Raw genomic sequence first — 22,386 nt, forward strand, 5'->3', positions numbered from 1 at the left:
TTCCATCTATGGAGTCGCACAGAGTTGGACACGACTGAAGCGACTTAGCAGCAGCAGCAGCAGCAGCAGACTGTAAGTCCAGTAAACATGACCTAGAGGTACAGTCTTGTCAAATTTACAGACTAGGTTAAATGGTCAATGTGGGAGGATATCCTAAACAAAGTTTTAGAGTATGCTTATCATATTTCAATTTGAGCATCCAACACAGACTTATACAGCATAATTTACAGTTGAAAAAGTGTCTATTGCAATAAGTTGAAAAGTTTTTTTTTTTTAATCTGTTTCAGATGCACAGATAAGCCTATAGGATTTATGAGAAATCCAAATGAACTCCCATAATTTTCTCAAAATACTAATACTAAATTTTGACTAAAAACATACACAAAGCACTAAGACTCAGAAACATTGCAGAAAGGCCACATAGAGTAGGAACACGAACTCACAGGTCCAGAGACCCTTCTGAGCAGCACACAGCTGACTATTTGATCTTGATTAGGGGTTATGGCATCCCACTCCAGTACTCTTGCCTGGAAAATCCCATGGGCGGAGGAGCCTGGTGGGCTGCAATCCATGGGGTCGCTAAGAGTCAGACATGACTGAGCGGCTTCACTTTCCCTTTTCACTTTCATGCATTGGAGAAGGAAATGGCAACCCACTCCAGTCTTCTTGCCTGGAGAATCCCAGGGACGGGGGAGCCTGGTGGGCTGCCGTCTATGGGGTTGCACAGAGTCGGACACGACTGAAGTGACTTAGCAGCAGCAGCAGCAGCAGGGGTTATACTTTCAGTTTCTCTTCTTTTGGGAATTTTGGGAATGGAAAAATATCAGTTAAACCTAACTACTATGTGATTCTTCCACTGAGTGTTACAAAGTTATGACAGGGAAAAAAAAAAATTTCTACTTCTCTTGAGATAATAGTTGTGTTTTATTGAAAAAGAACAAATTTTAGTGGATATGAAATGAGAATTAGTGTTGAAAGAATTTTTTTAAAAAAAGAAATATTTACAGGATATTATTGATCCCTGACTGGTTTTAGAGTCCTTAAAGTTTGCAGGTCAAATGTGAGAGCAGTAAACTCTAATATTTTTCTAGCTCCACATATTCTTTACAACATTCAGTATCTTCTGCATGACATTTCCCTGGAAGAAGATGAAAATTAAGAGGAAACCTATATTTTACTTAGAAAGGAGAAATTCATTTCACAAATGAAATTTTGTATTTTCAGCATCTTCCTCAACACTGAGTCCCTTCTTTCTACTCCCAAATACTGCTATGTTTCACTGTCATGTCATGTCATATCATATCAACAAAACTTTGTTAAACGTCCTCATTACTGTTACAGTCAAAATCCTAATCCACGGTTTTGTGTGACCCCATGGACTGTAGCCCACCAGGGTCCTCTGTCCGTGGGATTCTCCAGGCAAGAATACTGGAGTGGGTTGCCATGCCCTCCTCCAGGGGATCTTCCTGACACAGGTACCAAACCCACATCTCTTATTTCTCCTGCATTGGCAGGTGGGTTCTTCACCCCTAGCACCACCTGGGAAACCCTCATAATGTCTTATACTTAATCCCTTTAATCCTGATTTGTCTCAATCATTACTAAAATTGACTTTTAAAAGTTTCAAAATTCAAAGTTCTTTTATGAGAATTACAGCATTTGATGTGATAGCTCCCACCTTAAAATTCTGAATGTCAGTTATATTTTACTCTATTTTATTGTTTTCTGCTGCTCTTCTCAGATGATCCTTTTCTTGTCTTCTTCACTAACTTCTATCTTCACTCATCTTTCTATCAGAGAAATCTGTATATTCCAAAAGGTTAATTCTTAGTCCTCTTTTCTTCCTAATATAATTTCTTTTGATGAACCATCCCTATGACTTCTCCTTGTGTTCTGTAGATAGTCTCTGCCTGCCTTTTCTGAGCATCAACCAGTATTTTATTTTATTTTATTTTGTATATTGTTGTTATTTTATTTTTTAATTTTTATTGAGGTATATTGATTTACAATGTTCCATTAGCTTCAGCTACACAGCAAAATGAATCAGTTATATATATATATATATATATATCCACTCCTTTTTAGAATATTTTTCCCATACAGACCACTAATAGAGTAATGAGTTGAGTTCTCTGTGCTATACAGTAGGTCCATATTAATACAACTGAGCAACTTCACTTTCCTTTTTCACTTTCATGCATTGGAGAAGGAAATGGCAATCCACTCCAGTGTTCTTGCCTGGAGAATCCCAGGGACCGGGGAGCCTGATGGGCTGCCATCTGTGGGGTCACACAGAGTCAGACACGACTGAAGAGACTTAGCAGCAGCAGCAGTATGTATATGTCAATCCGAATCTTCCAATTTACCACTGCCCCATTACCCCTTGGTAAATCAAACAGTAATTTTATATTATTATTATTTATTTTATTTTATTTTTTAACTTTACAATATTGTATTGGTTTTGCCATATATCAAAATGAATCCACCACAGGTATACATGTGTTCCCCATCCTGAGCCCTCCTCCCTCCTCTCTCCCCATACCATACCTCTGGGTCGTCCCAGTGCACCAGCCCCAAGCATCCAGTATTGTGCATCGAACCTGGACTGGTGACTTGTTTCATATATGATATTATACATGTTTCAATGCCTTTCTCCCAAATCATCCCACCCTCTCCCTCTCCCACAGAGTCCAAAAGACTGTTCTATACATCAGTGTCTCTTTTGCTGTCTCGTATACACTGTTATTGTTACCATCTTTCTAAATTCCATTATATGCATTAGTATACTGTATTGGTGTTTTTCTTTCTGGCTTACTTCACTCTGTATAATAGGCTCCAGTTTCATCCACCTCATTAGAACTGATTCAAACGGTAATTTTAAATATTGGGTATTTTCTTCTAAAATTCAGACTAAACAAACTCATCTGAAAACATTTATTCTCCCAGAAACTTGCTTCTCTTATCTGTGAGATTTTATTATGTAACAACATGATGAACAGTTTAATAGAATATTCAAAACTCAGAATCTTTATATATATCATTCTAACTCTTTCATACTTTTTAAAGGTCCACCCCCTTCTATTCAATAATTTGCAAATTCTTATTTATTTTGAAGCCTCCTACAGATGCCTATTATATCCAATACATCCAGGCCTTCAAGTTCTTTTTATCTAGATTATCAAAATTACCTCTTAATTTGAATTTTCCTATAGAGATCTGGTAGACTGAGGGCCTGAAAAACTATGGATAGAGGTTCATAACATTGTAGAGGAGGCAGTGATGAAGACCATCCCTAAGAAAAAGAAATGCAAAAGGGCAAAATGGATGTCTGAGGAGGCCTTACAAATACCTGAGAAAAGAAAAGATGTAAAAGGCAAAGGAGAAAAGGACACAAATGCTCATTTGAATGCAGAGTTCCAAAGAATAGCAAGGAGAGATAAGAAAGCCTTCCTCATGGATCAGTGCAAGAAATAGAGAAAACAATAGAGTGGGAAAGTATTGAGATCACTTCAAGAAAATTACAGATACCAAGGAAACATTTCATGGAGAGAGGGGTACAATAAAGGTCAGAAATGGTATGGATCTAACAGAAGCAGAAGATATTAAGAACAGGTGGCAAGAATATGCAAAAAACTACACAAAAAAGATCTTCATGACCTAGATAACCACAATGGTGTGATCATTCACCTACAGCCAGACATCATGGAATGTGAAGTCATGTGGACCTTAGGAAGCATCACTACTAACAGAGCTAGTGGAGGTGATGGAGTTTCAGTTAAGCTATTTCACATCCTAAAAGATGATGCTGTTAAAGCGTTGCACTCAATATGTCAGCAAATTTGGAAAACTCAGCAGTGGCCTCAGGACTGGAAAAGGTCAGTTTTCATTCCAATCCCAAATAAAGGCAGTGCCAAAGAATCCTCAAACTAACACATAACTGCACTCATCTCACACACTAGCAAAGTAGTGTTAAAAATTCTCCAAGCCAGGCTTCAACAGTATGTGAACCATGAATTTCCAGGTGTTCAAGCTGGATTTAGAAAAGGCAGAGGAACCAAAGATCAAATTGCCAACATCTGCTGGATAATCAAAAAAGCAAGAGAGTTCCCAAAAATCATCTACTGCTACCTTATTGACTACTCTAAACCTCTGACTGTGTGGATCACAACAAACTGTGGAAAGTTCTCAAAGAGATGGGACTACCAGACCATCTTATCTGCCTCCTGAGAAATCTGTATGCAGGTCAAGAAGCAACAGTTAAAACTGGACATGGAACAACAGACTGGTTCCAAATCAGGAAAGGAGTAGGTCAAAGCTATATATTGTCACCCTGCTTTATTTAACTTTTATGTAGAGTATGTCATGTGAAATGCTGGGCTAGAGGAAGCACAAGGTGGATTCAAGATTGCCAGGAGAAATATCAATAACCTCAGATATGCAGATGACATCACCCATATGGCAGAAAGTGAAGAAGAACCAAAGAGCCTCTTGATGAAAGTGGAAGAAGGAGTGAAAAACTGGCTTAAAACTCAACATTCAGAAAACTAAGATAATGAAATCTGGTCCCATCACTTCATGGCAAATAGATGGGGAAACAGTGAGAGAGTTTATTTTCTTGGGCTCCAGAATCACTGCAGATGGCGACTGCAGCCATGAAATTAAAAGACGCTTGCTCCTTGGAAGAAAAGTTATGACCAGACTAGACAGCATATTGAAAAGCAGAGACATTACTTTGCCAACAAAGGTCTGTCAAGTCAAATCTATGGTTTTTCCAGTAGTAATGTATGGATGTGAGAGTTGGACTATAAATAAAGCTAAGCACTGAAGAATTGATGGTTTTGAACTGTGGTGTTGGAGAAGACTCTTGAGAGTCCCTTGGACTGCAAGGAGATCCAACCAGTCCATCCTAAAGGAAATCAGTCCTGAATATTCATTGGAAGGACTTATTCTGAAGCTGAAGCTCCTACACTTTGGCCACCTGATGTGAAGAACTGACTCATTTGAAAAGACCTTGATGCTGGGAAAGATTGAAGGCGGGTGGAGAAGGGGACAACAGAGGATGAGATGGTTGGATGGCATCACTGACTCGATGGACATGAGTTTGAGTAAGCTTCAGGAGCTGGTGTTGGACAGGAAAGCCTGGCGTGCAGCGGTCCTTGGGGTTGCAAAAAGTAGCAGAAGATAGTGACTGAACTGAACTGACCTGATAGAATTCTCTTGTATTCAAATACCCAGAGTAACTCTTTCTTTCTGCCTTCTAACCGAAGAGTTAATAATTGAGGACAGTTGACCAGATTTCAACTTTGATTCACTTATGACTTTCCTTTAAGATAAGAGGAAGTATTTTTCATTAAAATTTTTCTATGACATCAGTCAAAGAAGTCATGCTATAGTTTTTCAAGGGGTTGTATAGTCATAGGTACCATATCTAGTATCATTATTTTAAAGGAAAACTTAAAACATATTCTTTGAGTAATGATGTTATAAAAAGTTTTGCTTTGTTTATAGAAGACACAATTACAAACTAATATTAATTTATTAAAACTAGATAATTTTGTAACTAGTAAAATCATCCATGCCAGTGTGACTCATCTAGATTAATATTCAAATAATTTAATACATTTGTTAGGAACAAACCTCATAGACTAATGGGATAAAGCTTAATATATACTGTAGAGTTAGCAATTATTCAAATAATTTCATTAGATATTAAATGCTAGTAATGTGACTTTAAAGTCTAAGGTCAATTTCACTTTAGCAGAAAAAATTAAGAAAAAGCTAGAGAAGTAATTTTTCAGTTTTACATGAAAATGAAAGTTTAAATGACTTAAATACGAAGTTTATAAAAATCATATAATCTCTCAAAGAGTTAAGGAGGTTATTTTAATCAACTGCTTCCAGGAAAACTAATGGAATATTCTGGATGTAAATCATCTTAAATGCCCTGAAAAGCAATATGTTGGAATTTAGATATGAACTATCAATTTACTGGATGACATATAAAGATATTTTTGAAGCAAGAGACAGCATGAGATTTTATTCTTGATTCATTTTATGTTTGACTTGCTGTTATGAGTTATTTCTAAAAATCCAAACTTTGGAGAGACTGTTATGAGCCTAAGATTTCTGAAGGATGTTTGAGAAGTGTGCAGTGTCACATTATCAATTCAAAATTCTCATCAGCATGGTAATAAGCTAATAGAGCGACAAAGTTTTATATGGTGTATTCTTGCTTGTCAGTGAAGAAAAATCACTGTACTAGGTGAGGAAATTATACTCATGATGAACATAAGCTACAGGAACAAAATATACTTTGTCAAAAATAATTTTATTGATAACCAGAAACAATCATCACTAGCAATAATACTCCAAGTTTGTGTTTATTTATGTCTTTCTTTCTGAACTTTCTGAAATCAGTTCATAGACATGACTTCTCCACCTCATTAATTTTTACTATACCCTTATGAGATATATATTTATTAATGCTAAAGTACATTATTAACATTAACTAAGCTGAGCCATGTTTATAAATAAATATTCATTTAGGGAGTACTTAATTTCTACTCACAGATAGACAGTTAGACATGTGAGGGGTGGGTTAAAAGGAACAACAGCTGCTCAAATTCATTAGCAGCTCAAATCAAAACTTAAAAAAAAAAGATTTATAAATGAATGAAGTGAATAGCTTCATGATTAAATTCTAGTTACATTTTAAAAATTGGTTTGGTTTTATGTCAAGCTAATTAAACTTCCTATTGAGTTGATGCAGAGATGTTAAAATTTCTACATAAAGCATCAAATGAGAAATTTCTATGAGAATTAAATGTCAACACAAAAAAATAATTTCTTCTCTTAAGGTACTTGGGGGTAATTAGAATCCTTTAAATGTTGCTATTTTTCCTTTTTCTCTGACTACTGGAAGTCCCAAGGAAATATTTATGTCATGACCACAATAATTATGAGACCTATGGCTTATACTATCTTGACCTCTTGTGATGAAATCTATTTTTCCTGTATTTACTAATTTACATATTTATCTTTTATGGTGCATGATTTCATATAGCAAGTCAAATAAATCACATTTGGGATGATGTTGAGATTACTATATTAGCAAAATAAAATAATTGCTGTATTAATATGTACTTGTTGATTCATGAGTGACATGAATAGGAACAAAACCGAAAAGAAACTAAATTTGTTTTACACTTACAATTAATTTTTCCACACATTAGATATACTTTTTAATCATTGCTACATCTATAGTAAGGGTGTCAATACTCATTTCATTATCATCAGCCCTCCAAAAGCCAAGACCTATGAAGATATTTTCAGCTTTTGATATACCCACATTCATTTTTGTCCTATCTCAAGATTATTTAGAAAATGTAGCTTTCAAGGACCTAACTATAGACTAAGAAATTTTTTAAATTAAGAGAAAAAGGTATATTAAAAGAGAAAATATAAGAAAAAATTACATGTTAACATAATTACTATAAATCCTCAAATTCTAGATCTAGAAGGAGACCAAATTTTCCCTAAATTCTCAAATTTCCGTAAGGAAAATCAAACAAGAGACATTATCTAATTTAAACAATGAGAATAAATGCAGGATGATTATATTCTTATTTCTATCTTGATATTTATTTTGTTAAACACATTGGTATTGGTATATTGATTATGAAATTATTTTGAGGAAGGAAACATATAAAGATTTTTGAGAGATTATAATATAATTATACTTTGAGAGGTGAATTTAAAATCAAAATTAGTATGTCATAAAGCAAATACAATATATATTTATATTAGGAAAAGACTGAGAATTATCAGAGTTAAATAAGAGGTTGCAGCTGTAAAATGCATTTATATTTAACACTGTAATGAAACATATGTTGGTTATTAGAATGAAATGAATTGACATATTTTAAAACATTTAGAACATTGTCTGCCACAGAAATAAGCATCCATTAAATATAATTATTTATACAAACTTGAGAACTTAAAAAAGATTTTGGTTTTATAAGTCTTCTTTACTAAACTGATTTAGCGATAATATCATCCTCCTCAGCATCAGAACTTATTTGGATCAATTTGATACTCACCTCTAACATCTAGATTTTAGTCTATATAAATAACATGCATTACGGTCAATGTAAAGTAGTTGAATATATACTTGGGGAATAGTCACAAGATCAAGATGTTATTGGAGGAAAGCTAAACTATTTTAAAATATATTTCTGGTTAATAAGAGGAAAAGAAGCTAATATTAAAGGACTTCCATTAGTCAAAATGTGACAACTGATAAATGTATGCTACTAAGTCACTTCAGTCATGTCAGACTCTGTGTGACCCCATAGACAGCAGCCCACCAGGCTCCCCATCCCTGGGATTCTCTAGGCAAGAAGACTGGAGTGGGTTGCCATTTCCTTCTCCAATGCATGCAAGTGAAAAGTGAAAGTGAAGTCGCTCAGTCGTGTCCGACTCTTTGCGATCCAATGGACTGTAGCCCACCAAGCTCTTCTGTCCATGGGATTTTCCAGGCAAGAGTACTGGAGTGGGTAGCCAGATATATGTATATGAATAAGCTAACTCTGCAAAATCTTATTTAATATGATGTATATGTGTACATGTTATTTAATATGATGTATGTGAGTAGGGAGCCCCTGGGTGGCTCAGACAGTAAAGGGTCTGCCTGCAGTGCAGGAGACCTGGGTTCGATCCCTGTGTTGGGAAGATCCCCTGGAGAAGGTAATGGCTACCCACTCCAGTATTCTTGCCTGGAGAAACCCATGGACAGAGGAGCCTGACAGGCTACAGTCCATGGGGTTGTAAAGAGTCGGACGCGATTGAACAACTTCACTTTCACTTCACTTTCATATATGTATATAATGTACGTAATTTTCATGCAAAAGGAAGATAATTCTAATAGGATATGATTAATGGGATTTTAACATATGAATAGTTGGAATATTTGAACACATATTAATTTATAAAATATAGATTTGGTCATTTTTCTATGAATATAATTAGGGGAGACACATTTAATGTTTATTTAACATTGTCCAATTAAATCTTACAATCACATTATTTTAGTCAGTCAGTTCAGTCATTCAGGCGTGTCCAATTCTTGGTGACCCCATGGACTGCAGCAAGCCATGCTTCCCTGGTCATAGCTTTTCTTTCATGGAGCAAGCATCCTTTAATTTCATGGCTGCAGTCACCATCTGTAGTAATTTTGGGCCCCCCCAAAATAAAGGCTGTCACTGTTTCCATTGTTTCCCCATCAACTTGAATGAAGTGATGGGACCAGATGCTATGATCATCACTTTTTGAATGTTGAATTTTAAGCCAGCTTTGCATTCTCTTCTTTTACTTTCATCAAGAGGCTCTTTATTTCTTCTTCACTTTCTGCCATAAGGGTGGTGTCTTCTGGATATCTGAGGCTATTGATATTTCTCCTGGTTATCTTGACTCCAGCTTGTGCTTCATCTAGCCTGGCATTTCATATGATATACTCTGTATAGAAGTTTAAAAAGCAGGGTGACAATACACAGCCTTGACATACTCCCTTCCCAATTTTTACCACTCTGCTGTTCCACGTCCAGTTCTAATTGCTGTTTCTTGACCTGCATACAGATTTCTCAAGAGGCAAGTAAGGTGGTCTGATATTCCCATGTCTTTAAGAATTTTTCACAATGTATTATGATCCACACAAAGACTTTGGCATAGTCAATAAAGCAGAAGTAGATTTTTTTTTCTGGAATTCTCTTGCTTTTCCAATGATCCAATGGATGTTGGCAATCTGATCTCTGGTTCTTCTACCTTTTCTAAACCCAGCTTGAACATCTGGAAGTTCTCAGTTCATATACTGTTGAAATCAAGTTTGCAGGATTTTGAGCATTACTTTGCTAGATTGTGAGATGAGTACAATTGCACAGTACTTTGAACATTCTTTGGCATTGCCTTTCTTTGGGATTGGAATGAAAACTGACCTTTCCCAGTCCTGTGGCCACACCTGATTTTTCCAAAATTGCTAGCATGTTGCATGCAGCACTTTCACAGCATCATCGTTTAGGATTTGAAATAGTTAAGCTGGAATTCCATCACCTCCACTAGCTGTTCATAGTAATACTTCCTAAGGCCCACTTGACTTCATACTCCAGGATGTCTAGCTCTAGGTGAGTGACCATATCATCATGGTTATATGGGTCATGAAGATGTTTTCTGTATAGTTCTTCTGTGTATCCTTGCCACCTCTTCTTAATATTTTCTGCTTCTGTTAGGTCCATACCATTTCTGTCCTTTATTGTGTCCATCTTTGCATGAAATGTTCCCTTGGTATCTCTAATTTTCTTGGAGAGATCTCTAGTCTTTCCCATTCTATTGTTTTCCCTCTATTTCTTTGCATTGTTCACTTAGGAAGGCTTTCTTATCTCTCCTTTCTAGTCTTTAGAACTCTGCATTCAAATGAGTATATTTTTCCTTTTCTCCTTTGCCTTTCGCATCTCTTCTATTCTCAGCTATTTGTAAGTCCTCCTCAGACAACTATTTTGCCTTTTCATTTCTTTATCTTGGGGATGGTTTTGATCACTGCCTCCTGTACAATGTCATGAACCTCCATCCATAGTTCTTCAGGCACACTGTCCATCAGATTTAAACCATTGAATATATCTGTCACTTCCACTGTATAATTGTAAGGGATTTGATTTAGGTCATACCTGAATGGTCTAGTGGTTTTTCCTATTTTCTTCAATTTAAGTCTGAATTTTGCAATATGGAGTTCATGATCTGAGCCACAGACAGCTACTGGTCTTCTTTTTGCTGAATGTATAGAGCTTATCCATCTTCAACTGCAAAGAATATAATCAATCTGATTTCAGTAATGACAACCTGGTGATGTCCATGTGTAGAGTCTTGTGTTGTTGGTAGAGGATGTTTGCTATGACCAGTGCATTTTATTGGCAAAACTCCATTAGCCTTTGCCCTGCTTCATTTTGTACTCCAAGGCCAAGTTTCCTGTTACTCCAAGTATCTTGACTTCCTACTTTTGCCTTCCAGTCTTCTATGATGAAATGACATATTTTTTTTTTTTTGGTGTTTGTTATTTTAGTCACATATATCATATTTCAAAAGGTGAAAACATATGCAAAAGCTGTATTTAAACTATTATTTATATAACAAAAATAATGTTTAAATTATAAAAGAGTCCAAGAGTCAACAGTCTCACTTTGAAAGGAACAACCAAAATTCAACTGGTTGGTAACTCAGAAACTAACCTGGATTGGGTAATATGATCCTCTTTTCTATGTGACTTTAGAACATCACAATTGTACTACACAAGTAGAAAACCATAGTTGATAAAATAATTGTGTAGTACATAATTAAATTAAGGTATAAAGATCAAGGCTTTTATACCTTAAATTTATACCAACTACAATTAAATCTTTGTAAACCGAGTTTTTATGTTTGTAATCATTTTGATAATTTGTAATTTTGTCGTATTAAATGACATTTAAAACATCTAACAGATTTGTGTTCGATTTAAATATTTAATTTAATTAAATGGTTTTAATAATTATCTAAATTTCATAATATATGTTTTGAAATATTAGTTGTATAATAATACATATTTCATTTTTTAATAAATAGTAGATGATGATATGAAGAATTAATATCAGCTCCAAAATGTGTACAAAGTAATCAGAGTTCCTCTAGTCACTAAAGTTCTTAAGCCCTAAAGGACATTAAGCATTCTGTCAACAACAGAAGGTGAACTCATCTCTATCTATGAGGCTGGTCATAGAAAATCCTGATGCAAAGGGAATTTGACACTAAATTTTTAATTTTGCTTTACATTTGTATCCTCTCTCTTCTTTAAGCAGTCCCATTTTATTCTCTGTGACATCCTACCTCATTTCCTCTCCTTAATCATAAAACTATTCGGACTATTAGAATCCCATCACACCCATGTTCACACCCAGGTATCAATTCAGTTCAGTCGCTCAGTCATGTCTGACTCTTTGTGATCCCATGGACTGCAGTACGCCTGGCTTCTCTGTCCATCACCAACACCTGGAACTTACTCAAACTCATGTCCATTGAGTTGGTAATGCCATCCAACCATCTCATCCTCTGTTGTTCCCTTCTCCTCCTGCCTTCAATCTTTCCCAGCATCAGGGTCTTTTCAAATGAGTCAGCTTTTTGCTTCACGTGGCCAAAGTACTGGAGTTTCAGATTCAGCATCAGTCCTTCCAGTGAATATTCAGGACTGATTTCCTTTAGGATGGATTGGTTGGATCTCCTTGCAGTCCAAGGGACTCTCAAGAGTCTTCTCCAACACCTCTGTTCAAAAGCATCAATTCTTCGGGGCTCAGCTTTTTTTATAGTCCATTTCTCACATCCATACATGACTACTGGAAAAACCATAGCTTTGACTAGATGAACCTTTGTCAGCAAAGTGATGTCTCTGCTTTTTAATACTCTGTCGAGGTTGGTCATAGCTTTTCTTCCAAGGAGCAAGCGTCTTTTATTTCATGGCTCATTCACCATGTGCAGTGATTTGGGAGCCCCCCCAAAATAAAGTCTCTCACTGTTTCCATTGTTTCCCCATCTATCTGCCATGAATGATGGGACTGGATGCCATGATCTTAGGTTTTTGACTATTGACTTTTAAGCTAGTATACTAGTACTCTGTATATACACCCAGGTATACTAGACACCCATGTATACTAGACACCAATGTATGCTGCTGCTGCTAAGTCGCTTCAGTCGTGTCCGACTCTGTGCAACCCCATAGATGGCAGCCCACCAGGCTCCCCCGTCCCTGGGATTCTCCAGGAAAGAACACTGGAGTGGGTTGCCATTTCCTTTTCCAATGCAGGAAAGTGAAAAGTGAAAGTGAAGTCGCTCAGTCTTATTCGACTCTTAGCGACCCCATGGACTGCAGCCTACCAAGCTCCTCTGTCCATGGGAATTTCCAGGCCAGAGTACCAGAGTGGGTTGCCATTGTCTGCTCTGGACACCAATGTATACTAGACAGCAAATTGAATCTTTGTTCTATCTTCTCTATTACCTGTATTTGCATTTTCCCCCAAAGACATCCTGGCCAAAAGATAGAACAAAGCCTAAAAAGACTTGATTTTTATACTATCAACAGAGACATAACAGAATCAAGATGGGGAGCAATTTTGAAGCAATATGTAAGTGACTGACTGCTTCAACCAGGCATATTATGGGTTCTTTTGGAGAATGAAATGGCAACCCACTCCAGTGTTCTTGCCTGGAGAATCTCAGGGACCGGAGAGCCTGGTGGGCTGCCATCTATGGGGTCGCACAGAGTCGGACACAACTGAAGCGACTTAGCAACAGCAGCAGCAGCATGCATATGTATAGCCTCCAAAACACAACAGCAAGTCAGGTGGGACAGGGATAGTGAGAGCAGAGTAACAAGACACTACTAATGATTGCATATTTTACCCATATGTTTAAGTTATTAATAAAAATAAAGCAAGTATTGTTGTAAATTAAGCTCAGGACAGCTTGATGCTGAGTAGGTAAGATAGGTAAGTGGGCAGGTAGAAGGTAGAGAAAGCTTTCCTTGCGTAGTCTTAAACTGTAAATGCTGGTGCTAACTTATGCACTCTACATGGGGTGGAGTATTTGATAGAAGTGGCTGGGTTTTTTTTTTTAATATCTTAGAAAAGTACAGTCAAAAAGACACCTAGAATCTTCCAGCAAATAGATTTATGCTCTGAATAATGTAGAAAACATTGCATATTTTGCATCACTGCTGATTTAGGAGAAAAAGAGGCGACTGAGAATTGGTATACGTGTGTCAGATAATATAAACCAAAGAAAAAGTTATAAGCCACTGATATTAGTACATGTTTCCTGGATTTGCTGCACCTGTCTTGAAAAGACTGCACTATTGAACACTGTTTCCCAATCTATTTGCCATGAAGTGATGGGACTAGATGCCATGATCTTAGTTTTCTGAATGTTCAGCTTGAAGCCAACTTTTTCACTCTCCTCTTTCACTTTCATCAAGAATCTCTTCACTTTCTGCCATAAGGGTAGTGTCATCTGCATATCTGAGGTTATTGATATTTCTACTGGCAATCTTGATTCCAGCTTGTGTTTCTTCCAGCCCAGCATTTCTTATGTACTCTGCATATAAGTTAAATAAGCAGGGTGACAATATACAGCCTTGACATACTCCTTTTCCTATTTGCTTCATGGCAAATAGTTGGGGAAACAATGGAAACAGTGACAGACTTTATTTTCTTGGACTCCAGAATCACGGCAGATGTGACTGTAACCTTGAAATAAAGGACACTTGCTCCTTGCAAGTAAAGCTCTGGAAAGCCTAGACAGCATATTAAAAAGCAGAGACATTACTTTGCCAACAAAAGTCTGTCTAGTCAAAGCTATGATTTTTCCAGTAGTCATAGATGGATGTGAGAGTTGGACCATAAATAAAGCTGAGTTCAGAAGAACTGATGCTTTTGAACTGTGGTGTTGGAGAAGACTCTTGAGAGTCACTTGGACTGCAAGGAGATCCAACCAGTCCATCCTAAAAAATCAGTCCTGAATATTCATTGGAAAGACTGATCCTGAAGCTGAAACTCCAATACTTTGGCCACCTGATGCAAAGAGCTGACTCATTTGTAAAGACCCTGATGCTGGGAAAGATTGAAGGCAGGAAAAGAAGGGGACAACAGAGGATGAGATGGTTGGATGCATCACTGACTCAATGGACATGGGCTTGAGCAAGTGCTGGGTGTTGGTGATGGACAGGGAGGCCTGGTGTGCTGCAGTCCATGGGGTCACAAAGAGTAGGACCTGACTGAGCGACTGAACAACAAAAAGGATACTTTTAAATCTACATATTGAGAAATATTAGATTTCTGTGATGCACTGCGTAATATTTAAAAAAACAAAAGGAGTATAGTTAGTCTACTATATTGGTATATTTGGTGTATACAGTCTGAACTCTTTAGCCAATTCTACTTTAAAAGATAATGTTTTGATTTTTCTAGTACCTAGCTCAATTTTCTCCAAACTGGATCCATTATCACTTTTTCCTTCCCTTTTCTCCTTCACATTCCTTTAACAGGGTGTCTGGGTTCTGGGTTAATTAGACATAATATGTGAAGAAAATTACAAAGAGAAAAATCAATTATTTCATTCTTCAGGGTGCAGTTCTAACTTAAAAATCATTTTGTGATGAATTACATAGCCATTATAGTTACATTTGAATTATTAACACAAAGATCCCTGGCCCTCCTGTCTATTTCTCAGTGATTATAATCCTCAAGAATTTAAATTCAATTAGGATTACTTACTAAAAAATGGTACAAAAGTTTTTTTCACCCAGTAATCTATCCTCAAGTTTGTGTAAGACTCATAATATGTAAAATAATTTCAAGAGTTTCAAGAAATCTATACATTTAGTAAATTAGATATATGATATATTTTAGAAAATATATATAGTATAGATATATGAATGAATACATGAGGTACCTTTTTTCTGATTAAAAAAAAAACTGGGACACTTGGAAGGGAAGTTATAGTCAGAATCTGAAATAGCACTTCAGAGTTATTTCTTTGGTTTTTTGACTAGAAGGAGAATTTTTAGAATATGCTGTCTTATGTCCAGAAGAATCTATAGCCAACAGTGACTATAATAGGCAGTAGAAGAATAATATCAAATAAGTAAATATTTTAAAAGCAGATAGAACTAATTAAAAACCTATTTCTTACTAGATTTCAAAAGATATTTGAATTCTAAAACTTAATCTGCTTTTATGAACTGAATTTTTAGCCTCCCAAACTACTATTTATGTGAAGAGGGCACATATTTCAGGGAATTTAAAAATATGTCAGGAAGAAACACGTTGTTTGCATAGTTCTAAGCATGACTAATTTATACTATTATTTTAAAATTTGAAATCATAAGCTCTTGCCTAAATAAACTTCAGAGCTATATATATACACACACACACTATACATGTATAAGTGGAAAGAGCAATATTTTACTCACAGGCAAACTGAAGAACGACTTCTCTACTAAGAATACTTCCAAATGTGTTGGCTGCCAAACACTGATAATGACCAGAATCCTTTGCTTCACTTGGATTGCTTATAATAAAGGCCCCGTCTATCAAACTGTAGCGATAATCACTTTCCAAATCTATTTCTGTTCCATTTCGAAGCCATCTTAGGGAAAAATCAGAAGACAAATGTAAAAATTACTTAAGACATAATACTCCCTGGGTGTATCAGAATCTCACTGAAAGGAATTTTTAAGAAAAGAAAAATGATTAATAGTGAATTTCTACCTGTAATTGGGAATTGGGTTGCCACGAGCTTCACAATTCAGTGCTACTTTCTTTTCATCAGAATCAGTCGGGAAAATTATATCATCTGGTTCTTGCATAAACACTGGTCCATAATCCACACTTTCTGTAAGGACCAAAAAGACACACTTTAAAATATCTTGAAATAGCAAAACAGTTTTTTCTCCATTATGTCCCTACTCAAAATTCTTGCTCTTTTCTCATGCTAAACAGGCTTATTACCAAAGAAAGGTATAGCTGGAAAATTATATTGTTTTAGTAAATTGCAGAGACCTAAATAGATGTTTTTCTCTACTTGACCAAGACGGCTTTTAAAAAATATGATACATGAAATGTAAAGACACACATCTCAAGCATAGGTGTTGTACATTTTTAAATATATCTTTAAATTCACCAAAAGCAGAGCTAAGGAGATAGTAAATAAAAATATTAGTTTTTAAAAAACTGAAATTGTAGAAGTCTTAGAATGTTGAAAATAATATATGATAAAATCATGAACTAATACTTTGCTACTACTTGGGTACTATAGATATGAAAATGTGGGTTCTCATGCATTTTTCACATATTCCTTTCTTCACTTATTCAGTCAAGCACTGCTGCTGCTGCTAAGTCACTTCAGTCGTGTCCGACTCTGTGCAACCCCATAGATGGCAGCCCACCAGGCTCCCCCATCCCTGGGATTCTCCAGGCAAGAACACTGGAGTGGGTTGCCATTTCCTTCTCCAATGCATGAAAGTGAAAAGTGAAAGTGAAGTCGCTCAGTCGTGTCTGACTCTTAGCGACCCCATGGACTGCAGCCCACCAGGCTCCTCCATCTATGAGATTTTCCAGGCAAGAGTACTGGAGTGGGGTGCCATTGCCTTCTACTAGATCTCAAAGCACTTTAAATACCTCTCATAGAAGCCTTTAAGACTTTACGAAACATCAAACAACAATTACTATAAAGGTAACATTTTCTGTCTGAGAAAGTATCAGAGCATTTCAATCTTTAAAACTACAGCTGATAATTTTCTTAGACATCTTGTAATCAGTAAAAATTATCTTTAATATCTTTAATAGATAACATATTTGGCATTTGATTCAGTAAAAATTAAACTTCTCTTGAATTTTGAAAAACATCATGTTTTTCTGTTTATAACTGGACATCACTACTAATAAAACATACATTTACGTAAAATTGACTAAATCACTGCAAATAAAACTAATTTTAAGTTACAAACCTTCACACTTTTTAGTCAAGGATGTTTATCTTACTTTAGTATGACTTTCAAGCACCCTGGTTTAATTTCAGAGAATCTAAAGTTATGGCTTGTGAAGTATTTAATGACAGCTGGTTTGATGCGAGCAACTCCTCCCTGGCTGTGGTTTCCTCTCCCCGTTATCACAGAGAGATAGGGCTTACCACCATTCTGCTTAAATTCTTCAGTTTTCTGCTGTAAAACTGTCGTCAAATAATCTATAGCCTCATCCACATGCAGCCCATGGAGGTCTAGAACATTCTGCGGCAGTAGGGAGGCATTGATTTTCTTAAATATCTCCACAGCAGCAAGGTGATTAGCTTCTTTCAACTTTTCCTCATGGAGACTACCCTGCTGGGCATAAAATGTGGCAACGTTTTTCTTCCCCATCTGATAAGTTTCTTTTGCCTTGCTGTAGCATTCCATCCTCTTCTTTTGGTGCAGGAAAGCCTCTGCCTTATAGTCATCATTCTCTGGGTACTCAAAGTGCTGGAAAGATGGTTCACTTGGTATATCTTCAGTCTCTTTCCATTTCTTTGCCTTTTTCTCCTTAGACTTCTGTGCAGTATGAGAAGTGATATTCTCATTTTGGTGCACAAATTCTTGCGCTACCACTGTTTTTACAGGGTCTCCTTGAAGAACACAATTTAGAAATTGTACTGCGTGTTCTAATGAATAGTTGTGGTCCTTGAAAATGTCCACCAGGAGATTTTGGTTAATGGCTGCAAATATCTTAAAGAGTTGCTTCTCCTTTTAGCTTAGTGGCACAATCTTTCTCAAACATAAGCGTCTCTCTTTTCAAATCATGCTTTTCCTGTAAGGCAATTTCTTCTGACATTATTTCTCTGAGTGATACTTTTTTATTTTGAGTGTTCCAATGATCCAGTAAGGGTAGCATTTCAGGTGCTGCTAAAGTCCTCAGTAATTTTTCGCCTGTTCTCTGAGATGACTTTTGTTCTGAATTATCAAGACCAACATGCCCAACCAGGGAAGGATCTTGCGTTAACTTGACATAAGCTACCTCTTCTTGTCTTTGTTGCTCCATTACAGATTCTTTCCATTTCTCATGAATCACTTTAGCCAGATTCAGATCTATATGAATCACACAATCCTCAACTGTTAGGGACCCTGAGTCAATACCAACAGGGCCAAATAATTCATTGAGCTGAAAAGCCAGTTCAGGGGGCAATGCCAATTCAAGACAGTCTATGGTCAGAGATTTGGTTGTCACTGGAGTGGGATTCAGTGTCTCAGCTTTATCTTCTCCAGTAACTCCAGCTGACAAAGCACTCCCTGCCATTAGAATTGTCTCCATTTCCTGTTCCTCTTCAATCATAAATTCTTCTGTGTTTGGAAACTACACATAGTCTTCTGGAAGATTTTCATTTTTATTTTATATGCATAGTTATATGCATACCTAGTCTCAAAAGCATTCTGAAATGTGAAATCAGGAAAAAGTAAAGCTTTTTCTTTTTTTACTAATCATAAATTTGATTACATGATAACCTTAGATTAATATTTTCAACATTGGCACAAAAGACGTTTGGGGATATTCTTTGTTGTGAGGATTTTCTGGCCTCTACCCTCAAGATTCCAGCAGCACACCTCCCCAAAATGCAAGAATAAAAAAATGTCTGCAGACCTCATTAGATGTCTCATTGGGGTCAAAATAACCCTTGTTTAAAGCCACTGTCTTGGAAAATATGAAGAGCAAAGATTTTAGGAAGAACAGTTTTCCAATGTCTGTGTTAAACAGGTGGGGTATTTACATTCTCTGTGGATAACCACAAGAAAATATCAGGAAACAATTCAAGAATGAATAATCTCGAAAAATAAAGACTTAGCAAATTATTACTGAAAAGATGTACACCTCCATATTTAGAATAATGAGTTTAGAGTAAATCAATTTGCTTTCTTGAAAAGTACTCTACAGCCATTCACTTTTGGACAAAAATAAACATGGTATTCCAATCATCCTTCTGATACAAATTGAATACTTACAATGGCCAATACCAACAAATATTTTCTTTGAGTTCTCCTGGAAAACCTAACTGAGGTTCTTTTCCCTAATGTATTAAAAAAAAAAATTACATGAGAGTAACTAAAATGTGTTATTCTATATGAAATTCTACTGTTGTTTTACTTTAAAAAAGGAAAACAAACAAGACATTTGATAAATAAATAACTAGAGGAAATTATTGTCAAAATATCATGTTGCATGTTATTGTATCATAATGATCTTCTTAAAATTTGGAAAAGCACATGAAACCTCAAAATCTCAATTATTATTAAACTACATAATCAAATCATGAAAAGGAATACTTTATTCTGGACTTTACACATTAAAATATAATCTTGTAAATTGACATTATAAATATCTATGATATATAAGAATAAATTTTAATAAATATATTTTATACTTTTATACATTTTTTAAAATTCTTGAGCTTTAGAGTCAGACACTTGAATTCAAATTTTAAAACCATCTTGAGCCAACTACTTTTATACTTTGCTGCTTCATTTACTAATTGTAGATAATAATGTCTCCTTTCAATATTATTATGGAGATATATCAATATTTGTAAATACTTAGTATGTCACAGTTCAGTTCAGTTCAGTCACTCAGGCGTGTCCGACTCTTTGTGACCCCATGAATCACAGCACGCCAGGCCTCCCTGTCCATCACCAACTCCTGGAGTTCACCCAAACTCATGTCATCGAGTCAGTGATGCCATCCAGCCATCTTATCGTCTGTTGTCCCCTTCTCCTCCTGCCCCCAATCCCTCCCAGAATCAGGGTCTTTTCCAATGAGTCAACTCTTCGCATGAGGTGGCCAAAGTATTGGAGTTTCAGCTTCAGCATCAGTTCTTCCAATGAACACTCAGGACTGATCTCCTTTAGGATGGACTGGTTGGATCTCCTTGCAGTCCAAGGGACTCTCAAGTGTCTTCTCCAACACCACAGTTCAAAAGCATCAATTCTTCGGCGCTCAGCCTTCTTCACAGTCCAACTCTCACATCCATACATGACCACAGGAAAAACCATAGCCTTGACTAGATGGACCTTTGTTGGCAAAGTAATGTCTCTGCTTTTCAATATGCTATCTAGGTTGGTCATAACTTTCCTTCCAAGGAGTAAGCATCTTTTAATTTTATGGCTACAAGTACTCAACAAATTATAATTAATAAGAGTAATAACTAAAACTTACTTGTGTCATAATTACTATATGCCAGACATTATACTGAATAATTTATATGCAATATATCATGTAACACTCATAACAATGTGACTAGAACTAATTTCCACATTTTATTTTTTCATAGAGCAGTAATTTTTCATTTTTCTTTGTAAAAGTAGTATCCTTTATTTTTAATTAACTTTTATTGAAGTATAGATGATTAACAATGCATTAAATTCAGGTTTAGAGCAAAGTTAATCAGTTTTATATATATTCACACTTTTTTAGATTCTTTCCCATATAGGACGTTAAAGAGTATTGAGTAGAGTTCGTGTGCTATACAGTATGTTTTTATTAGTTATCTATTTAATTTCCCCATTTTATAGAAGACAAAACTGAGGCTAAAATCAATTAAGCAAATTTGTATAGCAAATAAATTATGAATTTGGGGCATAAATTCAGGGTTGTTGGAATACAGAACCTGATTATCACTATCACTATTGTTACTACCACTATTACTATTATTTATAATAGCTATTATTATTATATTTAAATAGCATTCACAAAGCACTCTTGTATATTTCTATTTAGTTATCTGAGCTGAGTTTCATAATTATTTGTAATTCAAAGTTGAAAACACTGAGCTTCTGAGAGAAGACTTCTTCAAATTAGCACATTGTGAATGGTTGATTTAATTAATGTTCTTTGATTCCAAATCTTAGACTCTGAAAACTGTCAAAACAAGACAAGGGAAATAAAGGCTTTCCAAACGGGAAAAGCAGAACGCCAAGATTTGCTAAATTATACACTGAAAAGTTAAAGGACTAGTCTGAAAAACACATATTCTATTATGAGAGCCCATACTCTGTTAGAAACATCTGTTCATTGTCACTTCTGAAAGCATTTTAGTGACTCAGTGAGCGCTCTCTCTCCCTCTCTCTTTCTGCTGTTCCTCTTTCTCTTGTTTTTCTCTTAGAAATAAAGTTCATCGTAAAGGGTGGAAAAGCCTGTATCTATGGTGAGTTTCCCTGTCCCTAGCAAAAGGGTGATCAAAGATGCTTCTATTTCTGAAGGAATTAGCTTTTAAAGTTCCATACCAACAAGGTATAATTAAAAGTAAACTCAGACAAACTATTTTGAGGGCTTCCCTGGTGACTCAGTGGTAAAGAATCCTCCTGCAATGCAGGAGTGGACAGCGGAATCTGGTGGGCTTTTCTCCACATCCTATCCAGCGTTTGTTGCTTGTAGATTTTTGGATGATAGTCATTCTGACAGGTGTGAGATGGTAGTTCCTTGGCTTTGATTTGAACTTCTCTAATATAATTAACAATTTAGAGATTTTTTTTTTCATGTGCCTGTTAGCCATCTGAATGTCTTCTTTGGAAAAAATGTCTATTCGGGTCTCCTTTTTATAGCCCAGAATTTCACTTGGTAAACGAAGGATAGTACACCCACAAGGCATTTTGGCCGGCTGACCCTGAAGGAGAGGCTTCAACCTGTCTTGACTCCCTCCTTTTACACTTTTTGTCTCCTCCCCCTGAGCCTGCCCTATGCAGATTAGGGCTAGCACACATCATCAGTCAGGAAGGGGGTGTGTTTTCTTCACCTGAGGTTC

The 22,386-nt window shown here is 36.0% G+C and overlaps 1 protein-coding gene across 1 annotated transcript in view; it reads right to left on the minus strand.

Moving 5' to 3' along the window:
* CNTN5 (contactin 5) overlaps window positions 1-22,386 on the minus strand; it is a 1,670,765-nt gene that overhangs the window by 605,142 nt on the left and 1,043,237 nt on the right. Inside the window, exons 5-6 of the mRNA NM_001102211.2 lie at window positions 16,338-16,461; window positions 16,040-16,215 (exon numbers count right to left, since the gene is read on the minus strand). Coding sequence (NP_001095681.2) covers window positions 16,040-16,215; window positions 16,338-16,461 — 300 coding nt within the window. The remainder of the gene's footprint in view (window positions 1-16,039; window positions 16,216-16,337; window positions 16,462-22,386) is intronic.

Source organism: Bos taurus, chromosome 15 (assembly GCF_002263795.3).
Source record: "Bos taurus isolate L1 Dominette 01449 registration number 42190680 breed Hereford chromosome 15, ARS-UCD2.0, whole genome shotgun sequence".
NCBI classification, from domain to species: Eukaryota; Metazoa; Chordata; class Mammalia; order Artiodactyla; family Bovidae; genus Bos; species Bos taurus.